Below are 23,831 nucleotides of genomic sequence, written 5' to 3'. Positions count from 1 at the left end.
GGACTACTGTTCTACTCCCCATCCCTCGAAGAAGAGCTCATCTACCAAGACAAAGAACAGGGCATGAGAATCCAAAACCCTACAGTGCTTCTAAGAGTGGAACAACTCCAGTGCAGATCTTTAACACCAGCAGCTCTTAAAACCCACTACAAAATCCACCAGATAGTAGGAACAGCTACTAATGTTTGCTTTGATGATCTTACTCTCAGAAACTAATACTTCAATGAATATGTAAAATTATATTAACTTCACAGGGATTGCTTTTTGCTTGGAACTGCCCTATGTCTCTTCTTTAATTCATTTTGAATGAAAGCAAGATCCACAGGGATATCTAGGAAAAAGCAAAAGGGCAAGGAATATCATGGAACCATGAAATGGTTTGGGGTGGAAGGGACCTTAAAGCTCATTCAGTTCCAACCCCCTGCCATAGCAGGGAATTACATCTATGACAGTTTTCTTCCCACTCACGCAACAAAATAAGACCAGTGAAGTCCAACCATTTCTGAGTGTTTCTTATGGATGACAGAGCTCTGGTCCGCGTCACATAAAAAGCATGTCAGGGTTTTCAATACTCCCTAGCTGTCCTCTAGTGAGGAGTATAAGCCTGTGAAGACACAATTAGAACTACTCAAGTGGATTATATTCATACTCAAATGCTTTTTTGGTGGCAGTGGTGTGAGGGAACAAAACTGATTAGAAACCAAAATATTTCCTTAGAGTTAGTAAACTACTCCAGACAGACAACCTGTAGTGGTGGGAGCTGGAAATCGGCATGTCTGAGGCAGATGTTTTCCTTCCACAGAGATGTTTTTCAGAGTGGATAGGGGCTATCTTGCTAAGGGAAGCATCTATTCCTAGGGATGAAACACATCTGGAAAGATGGACTCTGTTTTTCCATTCTGATTGTTTCAGCTAAGCCTTGGCAACCCTGAGAGCAGCACTGACGATGCGCTCTTGGGTCTGCACCAGCAGCACACTGATTTGCCAACACATCACTGGTTAGCCCACTATTACACGGCTCTGTCTATAGCGACTCACATAGCTGCACCTAAATATCTTCTGGTTTCATGTTATACACATGCTTTTCACAGTTGGCTTGCAGCAGATGAAGTATGTGCTGTCTTGCAAAGGGATTTGAGCTTGATCAGCCGAGCCAAAACGTTCTGTTGCCTTCAAGGAACGGCACCATAAACCCTGTCAGGTCTTATTTACAGTGCTTGTGTGCAGACAGAACTGCCGTGCCAGCACAGGGACTCAAACCAGCCACGTCCCAGGCAGTGTTTCTCCTTGTTAGAAAATGTGTGTCACTTCTGGAAAGTTGGTCTGTTCTAGCTTACCAGTATCTGAAAAGCTCCTTTCACTTTCTTTGGACTCAGGGCAAACCCTGACACAAAGTTTTGCAATCTGGTATCACTGACTGAGGCTTGTATGCAGGGAAGCAACTGGGCTCAAATGCCTCTATGAACAGGCAAGGGCAATACCTGCTGAAATCTGCCTTATCCATTAACCTCATTATTATTAACAACAGAGCAAAAAGACCAATCAGCAAGAAAGCTCTGGCTCCTGGTAGGCGAGTACAGCAGGAACACACAAGGATCCAGAGTTTGGAGACTTTAACTGGCCTCAAAATTGCCAGATATTCAGGTGGCTGTTGCCGTCAAAAATACTATTATGTCCCTGTATGATCAGACTGATGGGACCTTCAGATATGGGTCTGCCAACAACGAACCTAACCCATTCAGAGATAACCCTCTGCTTTCTTCACACAAAAATTGATCTTGAGTTCACCTAAAAATAGTACACAAAGTCCTGCTTAAGAACAAATGCCACTGCTGATCACAGAAGCGTTCTGACTGTCCCCCAGAGATCAGATGCTGAAATACAGTCACCACATGGGGCTTGGAGCAACCTGCTCTAGTGGAAGATGTCCCTGCCCGTGGCGGGGAATTGGAACTGGATGAGCTTTAAGGTCCCTTCCAACACAAACCATTCTATTATACAAACATTGTGGGAAAACACTCCTCAGCTGGCAGGCACCTCAGCAAGGAACCATGCTTCCCAATCTCTCTGAATTAACAGCCTGAAAATGCTTTCTTCTCTTGGAATACCAGCAGTGTATGCAGTCCATGCAGCGTATGTCCCAGAACTTCCTCGCAAACAACAGGAAGACGGAGCCCGAAGGACATTCTCCCAACTTGTTCTAAACCCCAACGCAGCAGCTTGGAAACCTGATCTGTTCTCATGCTTTTCAGGAGCAAGTGAGTTGATAAACTGAAGCACAAGCTACAGTACCGCTGCTGAGGAGCCAACTGCAGGAAAACCGTGCACTTTCTGATCAAAAATAGAACTTCATAAAGATAAGCACCCAAACCTGCCTCCTACTACTTTAAAAGTTACATTAAAATGTTTTATATTTAGATCACATACAAACAAAAAACTGCTTCAAGGCAGAAGTACAGAGACATGTCATTTACTAAGTTCAGAATCATTCAGGGAGTTCTTGTCATTCCCTCTTAGTTTAAGTGATTTGAAAACAGCATTTATGAAGCACTGGGAGCCCTCAGTGTCCAAGCTTGAAGTCTCTGAGAGCAGCACATTGATACTGAAATCTATAGAGTAAACCAAACCAACCCCTTGCAACAAGAAAACCCCATCCCAAACTTGGGCATTATGAGAAGGAGGAGGAGATAACCAGAAGTTTCCTCACTTCCTGTTAAAGCCTGGTCACTGCTTTGGCAGTGATTCCCAAGATTTAACAAACCCCCCAACTAAAACAGGGGACCACACTGCATTTCTCAAGCAAACTAAAGAGTGGAGGTACCATCCTAACAGATCCAAGTTGGTGCACAACACTGCTACAGGTTTATCCGACTTAAATTGCTGCTGCTGTAGGGGGAGTGAGAAAGAGCATAGAAGTGGACAGGCGAGTTGGCGAGACAACATGCTGCTCTGTCTGCATGCCCTGCAGAACAACTCCACTGAAATAACTTCCTTCAAAGGACACTTCATCAGGTTTAAATTCATGCAAATGGTTTGCTCTCTCTTAAGCCTTAGTCAAACTATCTGAGCAAGCAGCAGAGTGAGGACAAAAGAGTGTCTAAAAGCTTTTTCACCTCCTCAGCTACAGAAGGAGGTGTGGGCATTCATGCTGACCAAGTCCCCCCTTTGCAATTGCTCACACTCCTTGCTAATCAAGGAACATACTGTTGCCTGCACTAGTAAAAAGCACTTAAAGAGAGTGGTAACCCATTTTTAATGCCATTTCAGCTCTCTGAAGATACTTTAGCTCAATAAATCACCATCCGAATGCAAGTTCTTTATCCCACACTTTGCTTTCCAAGTCTCTGCACCATTTCAGAATTAATCTGTAAAACAAATGCCAATTACTCGTCACAAAACGAAATGAATACTCCATTATCCATGATCAGCGTCTTAAAAGAGCCAGCACAAGCACATGATAGCACAAGCCTCAGTAGCAAGTTTTCATTTCTTAGTAATTCCCCAGCATCATCAGCTGGGAAAGATGACAAATTTAAAACAGACCTGGAACAGTTTTATGTAAAATCATTAACATAAAACCTACCCCATTTCAGAGCTAAAGTGCCTCTTGAGCTCTAGTATCATCAGGTTGCCTCTGTCCATCAAACACACCTTAATTCTGACGCAGTGTTATCACGGTTATGTGCAAAGCTTCTTTTCAGGGGGAAGCCACAACCTCTATCTCCAACCAAAGCAAGAGGGGAGGCCGACTCTCTCGCAGCATGGCACAGGCCTGCCCGGCTCCACAGCCCTTCTTAGAGCGAGACCAAAGATGGGAAGGGGAACAAGGGGCACGAAGGCACGGGGGCATCCTCCTCCTCCTCCGCACCACGTCAGGCTGCAGGGGGAGGATTCGGCCAGGACCGCGGCGGGGCAGCACAGGAAAGGCTGGGCTCCAAGCAGGCTCGGCTCCAAGCAGGTTCGGCAGCAGGCCCCGCCGGGCTCCTCCCGGCCTCCGAGCTCCAGCGGAGGCCTGACAGCGCCAGGCCGGGGCTCAGCGCCGCCGAGAGGCCGCTAAACACCCGCTCCCAACCCCAGACGGAGCGGGGCCTCGCGGGCCGGAGCAGGCGGCTCTGCAGGCCCTGCCGCGTGCAGGGGGTGTGCTGAGGGCAGGGGGTCCGCCAGGCCTCGGCCAGCCCAGCGGGAGCCCCCCGCCACGCCGGGCCCGGTGAGCCCCCGCCGTGCTCCGGGCCTCCCCCGCCCGGCCCAGGTGCCGCCCCCCCACACCCCGTACCTGCGTCCCCCGCGTCAGGCCGCAGCCGCTGAGCTGCCCGTACCGCAGCTGCTGCAGTATGTTGGTGGGCGCCGCGCGGGCTCTGCCGGGCCTGGGGCCCCCCGCCGCCTCCGCCATGTCCGCCGCGGTGCTCGGGCGCACACAAACATGAAGCGTCCCCCCCGCTCCGGGAGGTGCTTTGTACGGGGCGGGAGCAGGGACCCAGTCCCGGCAGAGCCCTGCGCGCTGCGGGGGACGCTGGGAAATGTAGTCCAATGTGGGCGCGGGGGTGCCGGGAAGGGGAGGGGAGCGCGGGGGGAGCAGCGCGGCGTAAATGGCTGCGGGGAGGAATAAACCCCAGCGGGAAACACAGCACTGGGGGAGTAGACACTGTGGAGCACGGTCACAGAATCCCAGCCTGGTTTGTGTTGGAAGGGACCTTAAAGCTCATCCAGCTCCAACCCCTGCCACGGGCACGGACACCTTCCACTAGAGCAGCTTGCTCCAAGCCCCTGGGTCCAACCTGCCCTTGAACACTGCCAGGGATGGGGCAGCCACAGCTTCTCTGGGCACCCTGTGCCAGCGCCTCAGCACCCTCACAGGGAAGAGCTTCTGCCTAAGAGCTCATCTCAAGTCTCCCCTCTGGCAGGTTAAAGCCATTCCCCTTGGCCTGTCCCTACATCCCTTGTCCCAAGCCCCTCTCCAGCTTTCCTGCAGCCCCTTTAGGCACTGGAGCTGCTCTAAGGTCTCCCCTTCAGGAGCCTTCTCTTCTCCAGGCTGACCCAGCCCAGCTCTCTCAGCCTGGCTCCAGAGCAGAGCTGCTCCAGCCCTTGCAGCATCTCCGTTGCCTCCTTCCTTGCTCCAGCAGCTCCAGGTCCCTCTTGTGCTGCTACCCCAGTGCTGGACCAGGACTGCAAGGGGTTCTCCCCAGAGCACAGCAGAGGGGCAGGATCCCCTCCCTGCTCTGTTGCTCATGCTCTGGGGGTGCAGCCCAGCACACGGGGATAAGGTCTGGGCTCCAAGTTCTGGACTAACATGCAGGCAGCAGCTCCCAGGGACCCAAAAGGTGATGGTAGTCCCAAAGACATAATGGTGACCAGCAGCCACTCTCCTCCCTCACTGCTGCTGGCTGGCTCTAGAGGCTTAGGGCTGCTGTTGCCAGCCCAGCTCTGGTGGCTGGTGAGACAACAGGGAACATACAGTGTAGGCACCCAAAATCACTTAAAACACAGATCTTGGTTTATATCCCATTTTATTATCCCTTTCTTTGTACAAGGGACAACAGAATTCAAGAATGACAGTAGTGATTTACATGATGCTTTAGAGCACCCTCTAGCCCGTGCTGCTGCGATGGCTCTCAGGTGATGTACTTGAAAGTTTTACAGCATCCCATCTTCCAGCCCTTCTCCCCACCATGAATAATGCGTGGGCCTGATGATGATCACAGTTTTAATAGTAAAAAGCAAGATGTGCTAATGGATGACTTGCTGTCTGGATAAACTGCTGCTCGCAGCCACTAAGCACTGCAGCTGAAGAAATGCACACATGGCAATCTGCTCACTTGCCTGCTCATGCTGCCTCAGATACAAACGGCTGCTCTCAGTCCCTTCTCCTAGGGACTCCTGTCACACTGCCCCCTTTGCTTTTTGGTATTGGGTGGGTTTTTTTGCCATTGACAGCAATTCATACAAAGGTCTGACTTCTTCTTTTTCCTTTGTTAGCTCCATTAAAATAGTATTTCACAAGACACTGGTTTGACCTTTCACCAACCCACAGCCTCTCCACATCCCAACAATTGCTTTTGAAATACCTCAGAAAATCCAGCCTGAAGTTTCGGGCTTTGCAGGATGCTGGGGGTGGAGAAAAACACCACCACAGTTTTAAGTATGGCATCAACAGTACATGCTAAATTTAGGTTCTGTCTTCTATCTTTCTCCACCCAAGCAAAGCCCGTAGTATCTTTCCAGCCTCTGACAGATGCCACAAGTATGCACTGGAGGTAGGACCTCCTGAGCCCTGACCTGCCTCATTTGGAAGCCATTCAAAGCTGCCACTACCCATCTGTGTTTAACATACCTCTCATCTTGGGTTCCTGACAAAGCTCTACGTTCTGTTAACATGACAGTTTTCCATTTACAGAAAAGGCTTACTAGAGGAGCCTAAGAAAGTCGGTTTTGTGAAAAGAAAGTCTTAGTAAGATGGTAGTAGCTCCCAAATACTGGAACAAACCAAAATTAAGGCTGTCTTGTGTTATTCTGACTCACCCATCCATAGCACCAACCAAGGTCCATCTGATTACTCACAGTAAGACAGTAACTGTGGAGAGATGAGTTCTTTCAACTCCAACCGTGCTAAGGATAGGTCTTACCTTCTAAGGCCCTTTGGTTCTGATACTGAATGTAGCTTGTTTGTGCCTGCTCCAACTCCTCACTTCCCAGCAGGCTTGAAGAAAGTTCATCACTTTTCTGCCCCACCTTTTTTCCCTCTCTTTAGAAAGAAAACCTCTTTGTAACACCAGTGTTGGATCCTTGCATACATCTGTCAAAAAGACACTAATATCACATTTAAAGGTTTGGATTTGTCAGGTCAGCTGAAATCCAAGAGGTTTCATGCATTTCACCTCTTAAGAAATAAGAGTTTCCATAAGAAGGGTCATGGGAACTCTCTCACTGCCTGCTGCACCCTGAGGCTATCTTCACCCACAGAGTTGGCTGATTCGGAGTTACACAAGTAAGGACCAAAGGGAAGTTCGAAAGAGGAAGGAAATGGGGAAATGTCACAGGAAAAGTGTGTTAGATTCTGTAAGAAGGAAGCAAACTCCACTTCACAGTAAGCCAAATCTCTGCTAGTCCACACTCCACCCCAGTTTGCAGATGACACTACCTGGACATTTGTTAAACTGGTTTCAGGCAGTTAGTACTGACCCACACTGGTTATAGACATGGAAGCACCAAGAACTTCGCTATGTTGCCAGTGCTGTCCTCCCCTCACAGCATCCTTCAGCTTGACAGACAGGAACCACCTCAAACTCAACAAGTTTTTTCAGCTGGTCAATCTCTCAGGTAAATCACATGTTCCTGAAGAGGCCAAAGAAAAAAGGTGGAGCACATCACAGAAGAGACTTAAAGGCTCAAAGGTGAAGATACACCTTGTGCTCCCTGCTTTTCCCCTTATAACAGGCAACTGCTCAGGCTCATTTTTATAGAGCAAAGTGTCAACTCTGCATAAGCCTCTAAAACTTCAAACTCACAATGGAATCATCATAGAATGGAATGAATCCCAGCATGGTTTGTATTGGAAGGGACCTTAAAGCTCACCCAATTCTAACACCCTGCCATGGGCAGGGACACCTTCCACTAGAGCAGCTTGCTCCAAGCCCCTGTGTCCAACCTGGCCTTGAACACTGCCAGGGATGGGGCAGCCACAGCTTCTCTGGGCACCCTGGGCCAGCGCCTCAGCACCCTCACAGGGAAGAGCTCCTGCCTATTTTCTAATCCCCTCCCTGAGCTGCTGCTCACACTCTGGGGCTGCAGCTCAGCGGGGGGGGGGGGGGGGGGGGGGGGGGCGGTGTCTGGGCTCAAGCACACACTTCAACTGGGTCATGGGGAGCTTCTCCTCACGCAACACCCCCAAGTCCTTCTCAGAGCTGTTCCATCCAGTCTCTCCCAGCCTGTGTTTGTGCTGGGGATTGCCCTGACCCAGGGGCAGGGCCTTGCACTTGGACTTATTGAACTTGCTATTCAGGCAACGAATTGGTTTGAGATAGGCAGTAACAGCTGAGTACCTGAATCACATCTGATGAATGCAGCAGCAGAATTTAATGGGAAGCTGCTTCACTTCCTAATAAAATTCACATTGTGAGGTACAACACTTTCCATTATGAAACTAAAAAAGTATATTCCCAGAGTCTGACTCAAGTTCAATAATTTAAATTGATGAGGAAAACAGAATCAGGTGTTATCCAGGAAGACCTGTCCCAGTACTGCAAGCTTAGAGTTAAAAGACTGACTGGGGCAACTCAGAAGGGAGTGTGAGCTCTTCTTGGAGTTCCTCTTCTCTCTACCTTTCTCTGATGAAGCATCTTCAGGGTCTTTTGCACCTTCCCCTTCACCATGGGTGGAAGCTCTTTTTAAAGTAAATTTCTTGGGTTTCTTCAGTGAGTAGAATTCCCGCATCAAATCCTCCACCTCCCACTGCTCTTCCTTACGCTTCCTGCAGCAGTGCAGGGCAGCAGGGTCGATGGGATGAGCTTCAGTGTTGAAGATGTATCCTCCAGCATTCAAGATGCATTCCCCATATGGTGTAATCACCACATCAAAGTCTGATCCATCATTGTGAATGAAGTTGTCTGGGTCAAAGAGCAAGTACAAGTATTTGATTGTTTCAGCCAAAAAGAAGGATTCCATGCGATTATCCAGCCTGTGATCCCGCAAGTCTTTGATCTATGGGAGAAGAAATACCGTGGGTTACAGTAATATTGAATTCAGTAAGCCATGAACTGAGGGGAAAAAGTAAAACCAGCAATACATTTCAGTTAAACAGCACAGGATGGCACAAATTCACCCTGTATTTTAAACAGATGTATGCAAATACAGCAACAAGGTTCCAGATGTGTGGAATTAGCACAGTCTAGTAATAAGGAGCAGGAAATAAGCAAGCAGGAGAAATGCATCTCCTAACTGGGCAAGGAGGAGAAGAGGGAGGAAGCTTCCCATCATTTTCCCTACCAAAAAAGCCCGCAACATAAGGCTTTTACCTACTTCCCAACCACAAAGCTTAATTCCCAATATTTATATGGAGGTTTTTGTAAAATAGAGCTTGAAATCTTCCACTGAATGATTTCAGAGAAATCACACCCTGCAGTTCCCTTGTGTTTGATCAGATTTTCAAGGCACAGTGGGAAATCACAACCACACAACTGGCAGGCAGAGCCTGCACATGAGCCTTCCTGCTGGGTGGAGCACTGAGTAGCTAGAAAGATACAAGAGGCATGAGAAGCTGCTGATGTTTTCTCATGCTTGGGCTTCTGCTGCCCATGCCAGAATTCAGCCACTGTTCACAAGAAACAGGAGCAGCCATTACCAGGTCAGCTTGAGAGAAATACAAGGTGCTTGTTTGAAAACAAAATCATGTTTCAACTAAAGCAATCACTTGCCTCAATGGCAAAGTATCATTTCTGAGAACACTTTCTGAAAGCTGATGTTCCACAGCCATTCAGCTGACTTAGCAGTTAATTTAACACTTACAGTTGCAAATCCACAGTCCACCTTGCTGATTTTCTCTATTGACTCCACTGCATCCCTTCCCAGTTCCAAGAGTGTGGGATCTCTTGTAGCACGGTACAGATACATCGCGCTCTCAATCAGCTCTGAAAAAAAACCCAGACATTTGCAAGCATCAACATTAGCAAGCCATGGACACAGGGAAGAAGAGATATTCCTTTTACTACTTTCTAAACACTGCTTCAGGATGCTGAGGTGAACAGTGCAGCTTACGTTGTGTCTCCCCTGGCTCAAAGCATTTGCTTCTCCTGAGGATGTGCTACAAAGAAATTCACTGTAATCAGATTGCATCAGCTCAGGTAAGAGTGAATAATGCTCCCCTCCCACATTCAGGGAGTGGGAGGGTAGTAAAAGAGAGTAAGATTAGAACTCAGATGTCAAAGGAAGAGAAGAAAGATGCTTCTAGAAAGAATGATGAAGAAATTCAACCCCCAAAAATGCAATTTTTAATATTGTAAGCCTCAAACTGGGTATCTAAAACACCACTAAGCAAGCATTGTGGAAATACTCTATACAGGCAATGTATGCACTGTGATGTGTTTATATACTAAAGAAACTGGGATGCTATAATACATTAGAAGTTAATGAAGATGAGTATTTTTGGTACAAGTGTCCAATTCAAAACCGTCTTTGTTTAAAGGAGGACGAATGCCCCATCTCTGGCAGTGTTCAAGGCCAGGCTGGAAGGGGCTTGGAGCAACCTGGCCCAGTGGAGGAGTCCCTGCCTGTGGCAAGGGGTTGGAACTGGGTGAGCTTCAAGGACCCTTCTAACACAAACCAGTCTGGGATTCTATGAATGTAGATGTCACCTGAACACTCAGCTCTAAAGAAAATTAATTATTCAGATTATGTCACTGTAGTATTACAGACAACAAACAATCCTATTATAGATATTAACATATATATTAAGAATATATATAATGTTAATAATACTATATACAATTATACATTATAATATACAATATTATACATTATAATTATATAATTATATTTGTATTATATTAATAATATATTAATTATATATATATTAAGCTGAGCTTTACTGGTGCAAATAGAACTGGTTTATTTCGGGAACTCAGCAGAACTAGTGGTCTGTCCATACTCACTTTCACTTCCTAAATATGAAGAACACAAGCAGTCACATCAACATTTTGCATGCATCCCATGTTGAACAATCTAACACTTACACATGTCAAAACCTACACTGGGAACCCAGCTCATTAACATGCCCCATTCATATAGTAACACTATGGTTTGCTTCCTCTGAATGTAGACCTGCCTGCGTGAAGGGCTTTGACTATGGAGATCACTGGTAAAACACATGCAGGAACTAAGTCAAAGCAAAACTAGGGAGGAACTTTTAGGGGGTAGGTAACATCTGATTGTACCACCAGAGCAAGACCAGCATTCTGTGTTCCTTTTGATTTCACTTCTGCTTACCAGGCCTGAGTGGATATCCTTCCCTCTTGTCCACTGTGTAGCCCTGGGGAATGTTGTAGAACTCTGGCAGCCCACCAAACTGCTTCCAGACAGTGTAGTAGTTGAGGAAGGTTCTCATCGCATTATCTACATCCCCAATTAGGCTCTGAAAGAGAGGGAACAATTAGCAAAGCAACATCTGAGTTAAGAAGAAACAGCACAGGAATCAATGCAATAACACTGCTATAGTTGAAGCAAGAGATAGTGACAGAAATGGGTCGTTCAGGTCTGAGGGGTGTAACAAATTCTTGGGCATGATATCTTGAGACTGAAGAGGAGACAGATGCTGCTTTTCTGTTGGATCACAATCCACACACCTGAAATTATAGGAAGTCTCTATGATTTTCAGTTATAGAAGGTTGTGTTTATTCAGTCAACATTTCTTTTAGTCAATCACAGCATCCAGTCTATTTCAATGGGGATAAAGTCCCAGACCTTTGGTCTGATCAGAAAGCAAACCATGAACAGGAAAGGATTCATACAAATAAAGCATTTATGAGGGGGTGGAAAAAGAGGTGTGATTTTCTTTTTCCTTACATTCCCACCTAGATTATGAGCCCACTGTCAGTGGAATTTGCTACAACAAAACTACCCTCTGTCATGCTTAATGGGAGACTTTTTATAGACCATAAAGTCAACATCTGCTCTTCCACAGGCTCAGACTAGGGCAGATTTCACCAGAGAGCAAACCAAACTTTTAAAGCAGCACAGATGAGGGTTCTATTCAGAACTTCTGTATTAAAAACAGATGAACAAAATCACCACATGGTATTACAGCTCCTACCTGTAGGCCTGGCCAGTAGGCCTCGAGGGACTGAAACACAGGCATGGACACTGTTCCTTTGTACATCTGAACCCAGAGGTACCAGTCATCGAACTTTGTGTAATTTTTGATAGCTTTGTTATATTCTATAGAGAAACACAGAGGGGTTGGTAACAACAACAACAAAAATATCTCTTAAGAGCAAGAGAAGCCCCTTTTTCACTTGAGCCATGATAAATGACTGACTTCTCAGGATGCTCACTTTGCTGACTCTTTGTCATCACAGACTGTTCAAAATTATTACAACAAAGGCTTCAGGAACAGTCTTGAATCATAGAATCACTGAATGGTTTGGGTTGGAAAGAACCTTAAGACCATCCAGTTCCAAACTCTCTGCCACGGGCAGGGATGCCTCATACCAGACCATGTTGCCCAAGGCCCTGTCCAACTTGGCAATGTACTCTATTATGAGTCTACATCTTCCACAGTCCCACATGCAAAATTTTTACAAGGAGCCATTCCTGGGACTCTTCACTCAGGACACAAACTACTCACCCAGAAACATGGACATCAGCTCCTCGTCCTGCAGGAGAATGGCTCCTTTGACAAGGTATTCAAAGTAGGAGTCCACTCCTGCCCCAATGCCAGCATCTTGGGCCACCCACTTGGCAGTTATCACATCAATGTGGTTGCCAACCTGGAACAGGAAAGGGAGGACAAAAACGGGAGTTAAGGTGAAAAAAAAGCTTATTTGCTAAACAATAATGCCCACACCACCACCGCACAAGACACCTTTGAGCTTTCTTTACACTGCCTATTTCACAGATTCAATGGCCATTCCAACTAGTATTTTCTCCATTGCAAGACACTTTTATCAGTATCAGAGAAGTACAAACTGTAGAAAATGTAATTTTACCATTTCAAGCTTCCAATATGAACACTGCACTGGCCAAACCAAAGCACCATTCTACTACTGTAAAAAGGCACAATTTCAACGTGATGTGACTGGTCCTAATTCTGATCTTACAAGAGAATAAATAAGGATGAAGAGGTCCAGAAACAGACAACAAGGATGTCAAAGGCATGAGAGCTGCCATGCTGATATTTAAATAGATCCTTCACACCTGGGACTCTTCAGCCTAGAAACAGACCCAGCTGATGGAGTATAAAATACACAATCATGACTTGCTTGGCATGAATAAAAACCCAGCTACTGAGTTTCTTTCCTGAACAAGGCTTAGAGGTATAAACCAAAACTAAACAGATGCCAAAGCAAACAGAAGGAAACACTTCTTCATACAGCATGTTAACAAATCTGTTCCTCTTTACATACACAACACTAGGAGTTCACACGGCTTCAAAAAGCAGCTACAGAATTAGCTGAAGACTGAATACAGAGATAACACTTCTAGCTCTGGCTAATCCTACACCACCAAAGCTGTAGAGGCTGGTAACATCCTGTTGCACTTGCCATACTTGTATTCTCTTCTGTAGGCCATTGTCCCAGCAAGCATCAGACAGACCTTTCATTTAATATCTTAGAGCTGCTGTTACAAAACCAGCAATACCCAGTGGGAGGTGTTGATCTGTTCTGGAGCAGAACAATGGCATAATGTTGGGCAGAGATGTGGATGCTGCAGGTGCTCAGGAACAATGTGAAATACAAGACTTCACCCCAGTTCTTAGCACTGGTTATTTATCTAGTTCCATCTCCTCTTTCTTTATGCTTTTTTATGCTTAGAGCTGCATCCACAAAGCTACACAAGAAGCAAGCCAGCAAATTCAAAGTCCATTCTTCACTCACCAGCCCAATATCTGAGCGATTCTTCCACAGTGCCTTCAAAGCCTTCCTGGCAATGTCCTCAAACATTGGATCACCAGTGAGGTGGCTTAAAGTGGCAAATTCCACTATAAATGTCCCAATTCCAGCAGTACAGGTAACTGGGGTCTCCCCAGGATTTACACCATGCAGCAAGTTCACTGTTCCATAGGGCATCCCAGTTGGGGTCTGAAAAGCTGAAACGTAAGATTTGGGGATCACTCTTTTGTCTGACACTCTCAAACATGTGCCTCACATTCCACTGCACACAGGCAAGAAGCAGGACTGAAGCAACTGCAGTAACTGCAAAGAATGAAATGAGAAGTAGAATGTGATCCTGGGAGGGGCAGAGGGGGCTCCCCAAGCTACCCACAGTCCTGGGAAGGTACTGCAGATCCCTTCCAGCCTGCCCAGAGCAGCAGACTGCATCCCTGCCTGTATTTCTTACAGCACAAGCAGGGTAGTCAAAATGAACTAACCCACTGGACAGCAAAGTGCAAACACTGAGCTTGTGATTGCTGAGTGGTAGCCCCAGGTGCCCACCACACAAGGAAACAGTGCCATGCTACCAGGGACACATCCCAGCAGCAGGTCATAAAGGGGTAGATAAGGCTGCATCTTATTGTCTTTACAAGCTGCTGTTTCACAGCCTTTATTTTTTATCCTAAATATATTTTCCCTCAACAAGCAACAAACAAACTGATGTTCTAAGCATATGTAACACTTGGCATGCATTTATCCAACTGGTATCCAGCACTTCACAATGTTCTCCCAGAAAACTAAACTTGCTTTGAGCTTAGGGAACACAGAACCCTTTATGAGTATGCTCATCAAGCAGCACCACCTTCACCAAACACACCAGTCACCTCATGAGCCACGGCACAGAAAACAGAAGTTCTCACCTGGTAGGAGTTTGCGAGCTGCTTCCTCTGCCATTCTCAGGAGAGGCCCAGAGCATGGCCAGCCCACTTCCACCTCAACACCAGCCTTCTTGGACAGCAAGTGAGCTGAGAGGAGGCCACCCACCACTGGAAGAAGCACAGTAACAATCACAGAATCACAGAGTGGTTTGGGCTGGAAAGGACCTTAAGACTATCCAGTTCCAATCCCCTGCCATGAGCACGGACATCTCACCCTAGACCATGTTGCCCAAGGCTCTGTCCAACCTGGCCTTGAACACTGCCAGGAATGGAGCATTTACCATTTCTCTGGGCAACCTGTTTCATTGTCTCACCACCCTCAGGTTAAAGAATCCCATTAAAGAAGCTGGGCAGGAGTCAAATCTGATACCCGTTGTATTTATCATGATGCATGGACAGTGTCTGGGGGAAGAAAAATGAGATGGCTCATCCTTAACAGCCAGGACACAGGCTGATTCAACACGCCACAGAAGAGTGGTTTGCTTCTTCCTGCCTGTTTACAACAGGTAGCAAATTTATTTCTTCCATTAGTTTAGAAGCATCAGATCCTTCTTGCCCTACTACACCTGCACTGCCCTGCAATCAGAGAGCTAACAGTATAATGAACATGAACCTCTAAGAGAGGAATTTCATTTCTTCCAGACAGTTTAATACTATGTGTAAAGTGATACAGTGTCCTGTGTTACTTTACATCTTATGTAATACAATCTTAAATTCCTTGGAAGAAAGCATCCAGGCCAGAGTTAGCACAGAGAAATTACACTGCTGCAAGAACTGGAGACCAGTAACAAGTGGTGTCCCTCAGGGATCAGTGTTGGGACCGGTCTTGTTCAACATCTTTGTCGCTGCCATGGACAGTGGGATTGAGTGCACCCGCAGCAAGTTTGCCGATGACACCGAGCTGTGTGGTTCGGTTGATACCCTGGAGGGAAGGAATGCCATCCAGAGGGACCTCAACACGCTTGTGAGGTGGGCATGGAGTTTAACCATGCCAAGTGCAAGGTCCTACACCTGGGTCGGAGCAATCCCAGGCACAGCTACAGGTTGGGCAGAGAAGAGATTCAGAGCAGCCCTGCAGAGAAGGACTTGGGGGTGCTGGTCGATGAGAAAATGAACATGAGCCGGCTTCAGTGTGCGCTTGCAGCCCAGAAAGCAACCGTATCCTGGGCTGCATCCAAAGGAGCGTGACCAACAGGGCGAAGGAGGTGATCCTGCCCCTCTGCTCTGCTCTTGTGAGACCTCACCTGGAGCATTGTGTGCAGTTCTGGTGTCCTCAACATAAAAAGGACATGGAACTGTTGGAACAAGTCCAGAGGAGGCCCCGAGGATGATCAGGGGCTGGAGCACCTCCTGCATGGAGACAGGCTGAGAAAGTTGGGGCTGCTCAGCCTGGAGAAGAGAAGGCTGCGTGGAGACCTCATAGCAGCTTTCAGTATCTGAAGGGGGCCTATAGGGATGCTGGGGAGGGACTCTTCATTAGGGACTGCAGTGACAGGACAAGGGGTAATGGGTTAAAACTTAAACAGGGGAAGTTTAGGTTGGATATAAGGAGGAAATTCTTTCCTTTAGGGTGGTGAGGCACTGGAATGGGTTGCCCCAGGGAGGTTGTGAATGCTCCATCCCTGGCAGTGTTCAAGACCAGGTTGGACGAGGCCTTGGGTGATATGATTTAGCGTAAGGTGCCCCTGCCCACGGCAGGGGGGGTGGAACTAGATGATCTTAAGGTCCTTTCCAACCCTAAGGATTCTATGATTCTAACTGCCTCAGCAATATTTGATAGGAGAAACACAAAAAAGCAGAACTAACAGTTTTGTTCCCTGACAGTGTTTTTGAGTTGGATGGCACTGAAGGAGTTCAGCATTCAATTGGGTACAAGACTTGTGATTTTCAATAAAGACAGTCAAGTTTCACTTATGACACTAAAGCAAGAAATTAATAACCTCTATTTCAAATCAGTATGGAAAACCATGATATAATTTGTGGCGTTTCAGTGGAAAAGATGTTTATTTCAGAGCTGCAGACCTGGGACCAGCACACTGAGACTGCCACGTCTGCTTCTGTTTGCACTGAGGCAGGAAGCAAAGAGCTGACGTGCAAAGACCAAAAGGAAGTGACATCTGTTTGGGATTTTTCTGTTGGTGTACGTGTCCTCTCACACTGCATTTACGAACTCACTCTGTCCCCCACCTCACATGACCTCTGGGTACAGTTCAGAGGCTCCTACAGGAACACTGTGGAAAAAGGCCACCTCACCTCGAATGTTAGTTTCAAAGACAGATGCATTGACATCAATATCAAAATCCACCCCTTCCTGCAGCACACCAACGACTCGCTGGAACTCAGAAACGTTTCCCAAGATCTACAGGGAACAACAGAGAACAAGGCTTAGAGCTCGCAGGAAAACAAAGGTGCAAGCCAGTGTTAGGGACCAATGGCTGGTTTGTTTTATTAATTTTGTGAAATCATTAATTACAAAGAGTATTTAAAAAAGTGATAACCTGCCTCATCTGGCCTGTACCAGCACCAGTGAGGCAGCAGGGCCAGGGCAGGGATTGCGCCCCTGCACTGGGTGCTGGTGATGCCGCACCTCGAATCCTGTGTTCAGTTCTGGGCCCCTCACTACAGGAGAGACATTGAGGTGCTGGAGCAGGGCCAGAGAAGGGAACGGAGCTGGTGCAGGGCCTGGAGCACAAGTGTGATGGGGAACGGCTGAGGGACCTGGGGGGTTCAGTCTGGAGAAGAGAAGGCTCAGGGGGGACCTGATCGCTCCCTACAACTGCCTGACGGGAGGATGGAGCCAGGAGGGGCTGGGTTCTGCTCCCAAGGAACAAGGGATGGGACAAGAGGAAACGGCCTCAAGCTGCACCAGGGCAGGTTTAGATGGAGCTGAGGAACAATTCCCTCCCCAAAGGGTGCTCAGGCATTGGAACAGGCTGCCCAGGGCAGGGCTGGAGTCACCGTCCCTGGTTCACAAGCCATGTAGATGAGGCTCTCAGTGCCATGGGTTAGTGGCAGCCTTGGCAGTGCTGGGGAACAGTTGGACTTGATGATCTTAAAGGTCTTTTCCAACCCAGCTGATTCTTTGATCTCATTCCAAAACGCTTTCTCCACACACACTGGAGGTCTTTATCCCCGCGTCTGAAGGTGTGGGGCCCAGAGCCAGAGCACAGTGAACTGTGAAGGCTCCCTGGTCAATCAGTGACTGACCTGGTGCTACCGTGTAAAACACAGGTGTGAAGGAGGCTGACAGTGACCTTGAGCGGCTGAAGGCCGCGGGCACACACAAGGCCGGGCCCCGGGGCTGCGGACAGCCCGTACTCACTAGCAGCGTGTCCAGGGCGTCGATCAGCGTGAGGGAGAAGCTGTGCGGGGAGAGAGGCGCGGTGAGGCCCGGCGGCAGCGCCAGCGGCGGGGCGCCCAGGCCCGGCCCCGCGGCGGGCGGGCGGGGGGGGATGCCCCGGCCCGGCCCCTACCTGCCCCAGGTGTCCTGCCCGTCGCAGGTGAGCGGCCGCAGCTCGTCGTAAGGGAAGGCGCTCTCCAGGTAGTGCTCGTAGGCGTGGTAGAACATGGCGCGCACTCGCTCCCTGCGGCACAAGCACACAGCGCTCAGCCCCGCTGAGGCCCGGTGCCGCCCGGCCTCACCGCCCGGCCCCGCACTTACCGGTAGGACGCCACATCCAGCCCGCGGGCGGCCGCGCCGGGGCCCGCCGGCGGCCCCGGGAGCCACAGAGCCCAGAGACACAGCAGGGAGCCGAGCGAGCGCAGCACGGGCGCCGCCATAACGGCACCGCCGTACGCCCCGGCCACAGCCAATGGCAGCGCTAGGGGCAGGCAGCGCATGCGCAAGACGCCGGAAGTACTTTCAGGCTGGGCGTCCTCTTCCGGCGCGTCCCGGGCAGGAGGGAGGTGGGGGGCTGCGGTCCTGCTGTTACCGGACGGGGATGGCCGGGATTCCCCATCGCAGGCACGGGGGAGCCTGCGGGCATCAGCGGGCATCAGCGGGCATCCCGGGCGGGCGTTGTGGCGCTGGCAGCAGAGGAGGTGACAGCAGCTCTGGGACCTGGAAATAGATCCAAGTACCGGAGCTCTTGTAGTGGTGATGTGTGTGGTAATGACATGGTACCGCGGGGGTTCCTGCTGCCAGGGAGGAGGAGACGGTTCCTGCCACCATTCCTCTGTATTCCTCTCTGGCAGTGGGGCAGGAAAGGGCGCAGGATATTCTAGGAGCAGCTGGGAGGTTTCTGGCCTGTGGGTTGTCCTCCTGACAAACCATCCTCTTGGTCTTTTTCCCCTCTTAAATCCAGTTTTGTGTGGTGCATCCAGACCTGCTTCAGGAAACGCAGTGAGCCTGCCCCATGGAGCTCTGTGGTGCTGTCAATCCGCAGTGCAGGTGGGCTGCTCAGCCTGGTGTGATGCACTGTTGCAGCAGGACGGGCTCTGAGGCAGCCTGGCTCGCAGCAGCCCTGTTCCCTGCAAAAGCAGTGAGTCCCTAGGGATGTCAGTGCTATGGCTCAGGCCAGGGAGGATTTCTGTGCTCACACTCCCCATGTGATTACACTGATTTTAGCACCCAGCTCTTGAACCAGCAGGTCCCGTTTTAACATCAGAGTGGTTGGCACATCCCTTGCTACACCTGCACCTATAGACTTCAACTGATCCACAGTGAATCCTTCCTTTTCTCTCCATGCATGCCTGTAGGGGAGGAGGATTGAGGTGGGACTGAATCATGACAGCAGAAACAAGAAGTAATAAGCCAGTCCTGTTGTGTGGCAAAGATGCAGCATACAGAAGTCAATACTAAACCAGCTTGCTCACAGGAGAGGAAGGGGTGCAAATAACCCAATGCTTTGTCATTTCATGCTGGCATTTGGCACTGGGAGGGCTGGCTGTCGATGTTCTTTAATGACAAAAGCCACTTTTTACCCCATGGCTCCTCTCCCGGGGCTGTCCCACTAGGTGTCAGTGCACACTCGTGTTCCCATGTGTGCCCACAGCTCTGCTCCGTGCAGCAATAAACAGCCACCGAGTAATTTCAGCATATTGTTCATTTGCTGCAGCTGTAATGTAGGTTTCTGGGGCCATATATCATAAGGCTGTCTGCTTGCTTATTCCATGGCTCAAGGCCGCTGGAGTATATCTCACTGTGTTCCTGGGAAAATGAGCCTCTTGAAGCTGATTTCACTAAAAGCTGTCACAGTACATTACTGGAGTGCTTTTTATTAAAGTTTATTTTCCAGACTGATATTTAACAGTGTTCTAGACCACTGTCATTTACCATCGGCTGGAACAGCAACTGCTCTATCAAAGTCGCTTATTGCATTCTAAAAGTTGACTCAAGTATTTTTAACCAGATAAAGTGCGTGAGCTGAAAGAAGCCCAGGACCAGACAGAGGCAGGGCCCTACAGTGTCTGTTCCCTGGCATCATGGCATTGGAGGAAGGGGAGTCCTGGGCGCAACATCGCAGACACTAATTGCACTAATTGAAGCACGGTCATTAGTGCCTGTACCCTCTAAGCATTTGAAAAACATTTTCATGGAGAAGAATGTAGCAAAGTGTAACAAAATCAGCTGTTCATCATGAAAGAGCTTCCTGTCAGCCTGCAAGGACCAGGAATAGCAAAGACCAAACCAAGGGATGAGCAGAGGATGGTGTAAATGGGACTGAATTTATCTTTTTATCTTTCTTAATATTGTTTATCTCCTATGGAGCCAGGCTGAGAGAACTGGGCTGGTTCAGCCTGCAGAAGAGAAGGCTTTGGGGAGACCTTAGAGGAACTCCAGTGCCTAAAGGGGCTACAAGGAACCTGGAGAGGGGCTTTGGACAAGGGCCTGTAGGGACAGGCCAAGGGGAATGGCTTTAACCTGCCAGAGGGGAGACTGAGATGAGCTCTTAGGCAGAAGCTCTTCACTGTGAGGGTGCTGAGGCGCTGGCCCAGGGTGCCCAGAGAAGCTGTGGCTGCCCCATCCCTGGCAGTGTTCAAGGGCAGGTTGGACACAGGGGCTTGGAGCAAGCTGCTCTAGTGGAAGGTGTCCCTGCCCGTGGCAGGGGTTGGAGCTGGATGAGCTTTAAGGTCCCTTTCCACACAAACCAGGGTGGGGTTCTGGGAATTGTTGCTGCAGGAACTGAGCAGTGCCTGGGATAGCCAATGGGATCAGAACTGTGTTGGTTGTGTTTGGTGCAGTTTCTGGGTGCAGTTTGTGAGAGCGCTTCAAGCAGCTCTGGTTGAGCACCCTGGGCTGGACTGGGGAGGCAGCTGGGGCTGCCTCCTCCCAATCACTTGCTCCTCTGCCTCCTGACATAGCCACAGGTTTATTGCAACCCCTGCTGAAACAAGGTGACTTTGTGTTGCCACCACAAGCCCCATCACTGAGGGCTGGGGAACTGTCAGCCCTGTGTCCAGAGGGAAGAGCACCCTGTCTGTGCTGCTGCGGCTGCTACAAGGTCCCTAAGCATAGGAGATGCAGCAGCTTCCAGTAGTGCTGTGGCAACCACCTGTGTGTTCATTAATAAACACAAATACAACTGCTGGCATGGAAATTGATTGGGAGAAAGGGTGCTTCTCAGTGTGGCTGTGGCACATACTAGAGGAATATTACTGTGCTATGCATATATACAAGTTACATAGGCTTTGATGCAATAAATCATGGAAGATGCGGGGACAGAACATGTTTTAGGCTGCATCGGAGTCAAGTGCTGCTTCATCTGCCTCATTCCAGCTTGTCAGGGTGTCTGTACTGGCAAAATAATAGGACGTTTCATTTGGCTGTGGGAGAGGTGGTAATTACAGAGGCGTTCACACTTGGTTTTATGACATCTTTAGGCTGAGGACTTGTTTACTACTTGCTATTACCATAAGTGGTGCTGTTGCCCTGCTTGCAGTTTTGATGGCCATTAAGATGGAAACTGTATGTAAATGAGGATTGCACATTAATATTTATAATTCATGGTGGAATGTGAGAGTTTGTGATGAGAGGAACCGTGAGCAGGAGGTTTATGAACACCGAAAACTGTTGCTAAGGTGGTTCTCTTGAAATCATTTTCCTTTGCAGCCCAACATCCATTCTTAATTTTAGTAGTTCACACAGCAGGGTGGAAACGATGATTGATTTTCCTCCAAGTGCTGTGGGCTGCTTCAGTCGAGATTTCACTCTAAAAGACTAGACATTTCCAATTGCTTTTTATAACTTCAGAATTGATTTTATTTGTTTAGCACCTGACTAACATAATAAAAGAGAAAAGAAATCCAGCTAAAGAGAAGGCACAGCAAACTGACAGGCTGCCTGATTTGTGGCTTTCCGTTTGGTGCTGTGATTTTTAGCCATGCTGCAATTGAAGCGGGAAAGAGATGGACTCCCAGCTGCCTAGGGGTGACTGGTGAGGTGTCCCAGCACTGCACAGCCCTGCTTCCCCCAGCAGAGAGTATGAGTAGGGGAGGTCTCACCAAGGAGGCACTTAACAGGCAGAAACAACAGCAAAAGATGAGAAAGGGAGAGCTGACGTGGCATCACCCCAGCATAGATTCATAGAACAGTTAGGGTTGGAAAGGACCTTAATATCATCTAGTTTCAACCCCTTGGCTTCAACTGAGTCTCTTTAAACCTCTTAATGATTTTTCTTTCACTAACTAACTATCTAACTAACTAACTATCTAACTAACTAACTAACTAACTAACTAACTAACTAACTAACTAACTAACTAACAGACTAATGTAGTTGCAGGAACTGTAGGTAGGCAGCAGCCAGAGAATTAATGCAGTGAGGTCTCCTGTTCCAAACAGGTCTCTTCCAAACAGGGCCATGCAGAAGCTGTCTGTACTGCATTCCCAAAGAATGGTGGCTTTATATAGAGTTTGAATGCTTTATGCAAGTCTGGCTTGATGTTGGGATTTTGACAAGTGAGAAAGCAAAAATAAAACCCAGTTTGCATCAATGTGACTTGGTTTTTAGTATGGGGATTTATGCACCCATGTTACCTGACATTGATAGATACCAAAGCTGCCACACGTGTATGAATGAGGCTTCATTTTCTTTATCTGAGCTTGGATTTCCCATAGGGATTGTGGCTTTGATATATTTTTACCAGGAAGATTTAGAGGTGCTCAGAAGGTTGGTGTCTGTAGAATACAGATGGGCCAATAGGGGACAAGCCATGGCCAGGGACACCTTCCACCAAGCCCCTGTGTCCAACCTGCCCTTGAACACTGCCAGGGATGGGGCAGCCACAGCTTCTCTGGGCACCCTTTGCCAGCACTTCAGCGCCCTCATTTGATTTTGGCCTTGAAGTTCAAAAGACTTGAATGTCTGGGAGAGTCCCCATCTTTCACACTCACACGGTGAATCTGGTGAGAAGGGCTGGTTTTACAGCTGGAGAGAAGCAATGAGAAATCCCTCCCTCTGGAAACACAGAGGAGGCAGAGACACTTTATTCCCTAGTTTATGACTGTGTAAAACAAATTCACTGAAACTTGCCACTGCACAAGGATCTCCTGCTGTTAGTAAAGGTCAGAGCAGAGGTGAGTTTGTTTCTCAAAGCAGGAGACCAGGAGAGTGTAACTGTGCTGGTAACCGCTGCCAAAGGGGTGCAGGACCAGGGGCAGGTGGGTTTGGAGCTTCTGTAGGGATTTCTCTTGTATTTGGGAAAAGGGAATTTTGAACCATGCAGAGATTCACCAGAGCAGAGCTGAGAAGTCACTTTTTAGTGGTGGCCTTGGCAGTGCTGGGCTAACAGTTGATGATCTTAAAGACCTTTTCCAACCTGGTTGATTCTGTGGTTCTGTGGTTCTGGTTCTCTCCAGCATTCACCTCCTTTTTGCCTTTTCCTGTTTGCTTTCAACCTAAAGCTACTTTATTGCCACTACACAAAGTATGTCATATATATGCTATGCATTAAGGTAGGCAGGTGACAACCCTGGCGGCTACCTTCTGTCTCTAGACTTACTTTTTGACAGGGGTAAGCAGTAAGCTGCTCCCTGGTAGCATCATTTCAGTCTGCTTGGGGGTAATTGGCAAACCCTCAAAGACTCTGTGGAAATTACACTGATACTTGATAATGCTAATTTCTGACACAGAAATCACCATGAAAACAGCCCAGTCCATTCCTGTGCAACTCTGAAGGCTCAGGTTTGCAATGTGCTGATAAACAAGCTGTGATTCGTGGAGAACCACAGATTCAAGGAATGAGTCTTTAAAGGAGAAAAGAAACCTGTGCCCAAAACTTGCTCAAAGGTCTCCAGTAAGGCTGTGGCTGCTCTCCTGGGCTTGGTGCTGTGCTGGCTGGAGGCTGCTCCCATATAACTCCTTTAGTCACTAAAGGA

At 48.3% G+C, this 23,831-nt stretch overlaps 2 protein-coding genes across 3 annotated transcripts in view; both read right to left on the bottom strand.

Annotated features, from left to right (window-relative positions):
- Positions 1 to 4,490, bottom strand: part of TRPC4AP (transient receptor potential cation channel subfamily C member 4 associated protein) — a 36,822-nt gene extending 32,332 nt beyond the window's left edge. For both annotated transcript variants that reach the window (XM_061441836.1, XM_061441837.1), the window contains exon 1: positions 4,274 to 4,490. In XM_061441836.1, coding sequence (XP_061297820.1) covers positions 4,274 to 4,390 — 117 coding nt within the window. In that variant the 5' untranslated portion in view covers positions 4,391 to 4,490. The remainder of the gene's footprint in view (positions 1 to 4,273) is intronic.
- Positions 4,491 to 8,165: 3,675 nt separating this feature from the next.
- EDEM2 (ER degradation enhancing alpha-mannosidase like protein 2) lies at positions 8,166 to 18,307 on the bottom strand. The gene is made up of 11 exons (XM_061441449.1): positions 18,177 to 18,307; positions 17,989 to 18,099; positions 17,838 to 17,877; positions 16,769 to 16,874; positions 14,498 to 14,623; positions 13,581 to 13,792; positions 12,332 to 12,473; positions 11,798 to 11,922; positions 10,975 to 11,119; positions 9,499 to 9,620; positions 8,166 to 8,694 (listed from the first exon to the last, which is right to left on the bottom strand). Exons 1-11 carry the CDS (start codon positions 18,293 to 18,295, stop codon positions 8,203 to 8,205), a joined length of 1,740 nt encoding a protein of 579 aa, XP_061297433.1. The 5' UTR covers positions 18,296 to 18,307; the 3' UTR covers positions 8,166 to 8,202.
- Positions 18,308 to 23,831: the final 5,524 nt, after the last annotated feature.

Source organism: Pezoporus flaviventris, unplaced genomic scaffold (genome assembly GCF_033815535.1).
Source record: "Pezoporus flaviventris isolate CSIRO_AGI_PZ_B2104156 unplaced genomic scaffold, CSIRO_AGI_Pfla_v1 ptg000213l, whole genome shotgun sequence".
Classification (NCBI taxonomy): Eukaryota; Metazoa; Chordata; class Aves; order Psittaciformes; family Psittacidae; genus Pezoporus; species Pezoporus flaviventris.
The sequence above is the reverse complement of the archived record's forward strand: the minus strand, read 5'-3'. Positions and strand labels throughout refer to the sequence as shown.

What these genes read in the sequence shown, in the direction of transcription:
- EDEM2 (XM_061441449.1), bottom strand. Translation starts at nt 18,295, where the DNA reads ATGGCGGCGCCCGTGCTGCGCTCGCTCGGCTCCCTGCTGTGTCTCTGG. An exon ending in ACGCCCTGGACACGCTGCTA is followed by an intron (nt 16,875 to 17,837) that starts GTGAGTACGGGC and finishes TGTTCCCTGTAG; the next exon opens with ATCTTGGGAAACGTTTCTGA. An exon ending in AGGATATCCACTCAGGCCTG is followed by an intron (nt 9,621 to 10,974) that starts GTAAGCAGAAGT and finishes GTTTTTTTTCAG; the next exon opens with AGCTGATTGAGAGCGCGATG.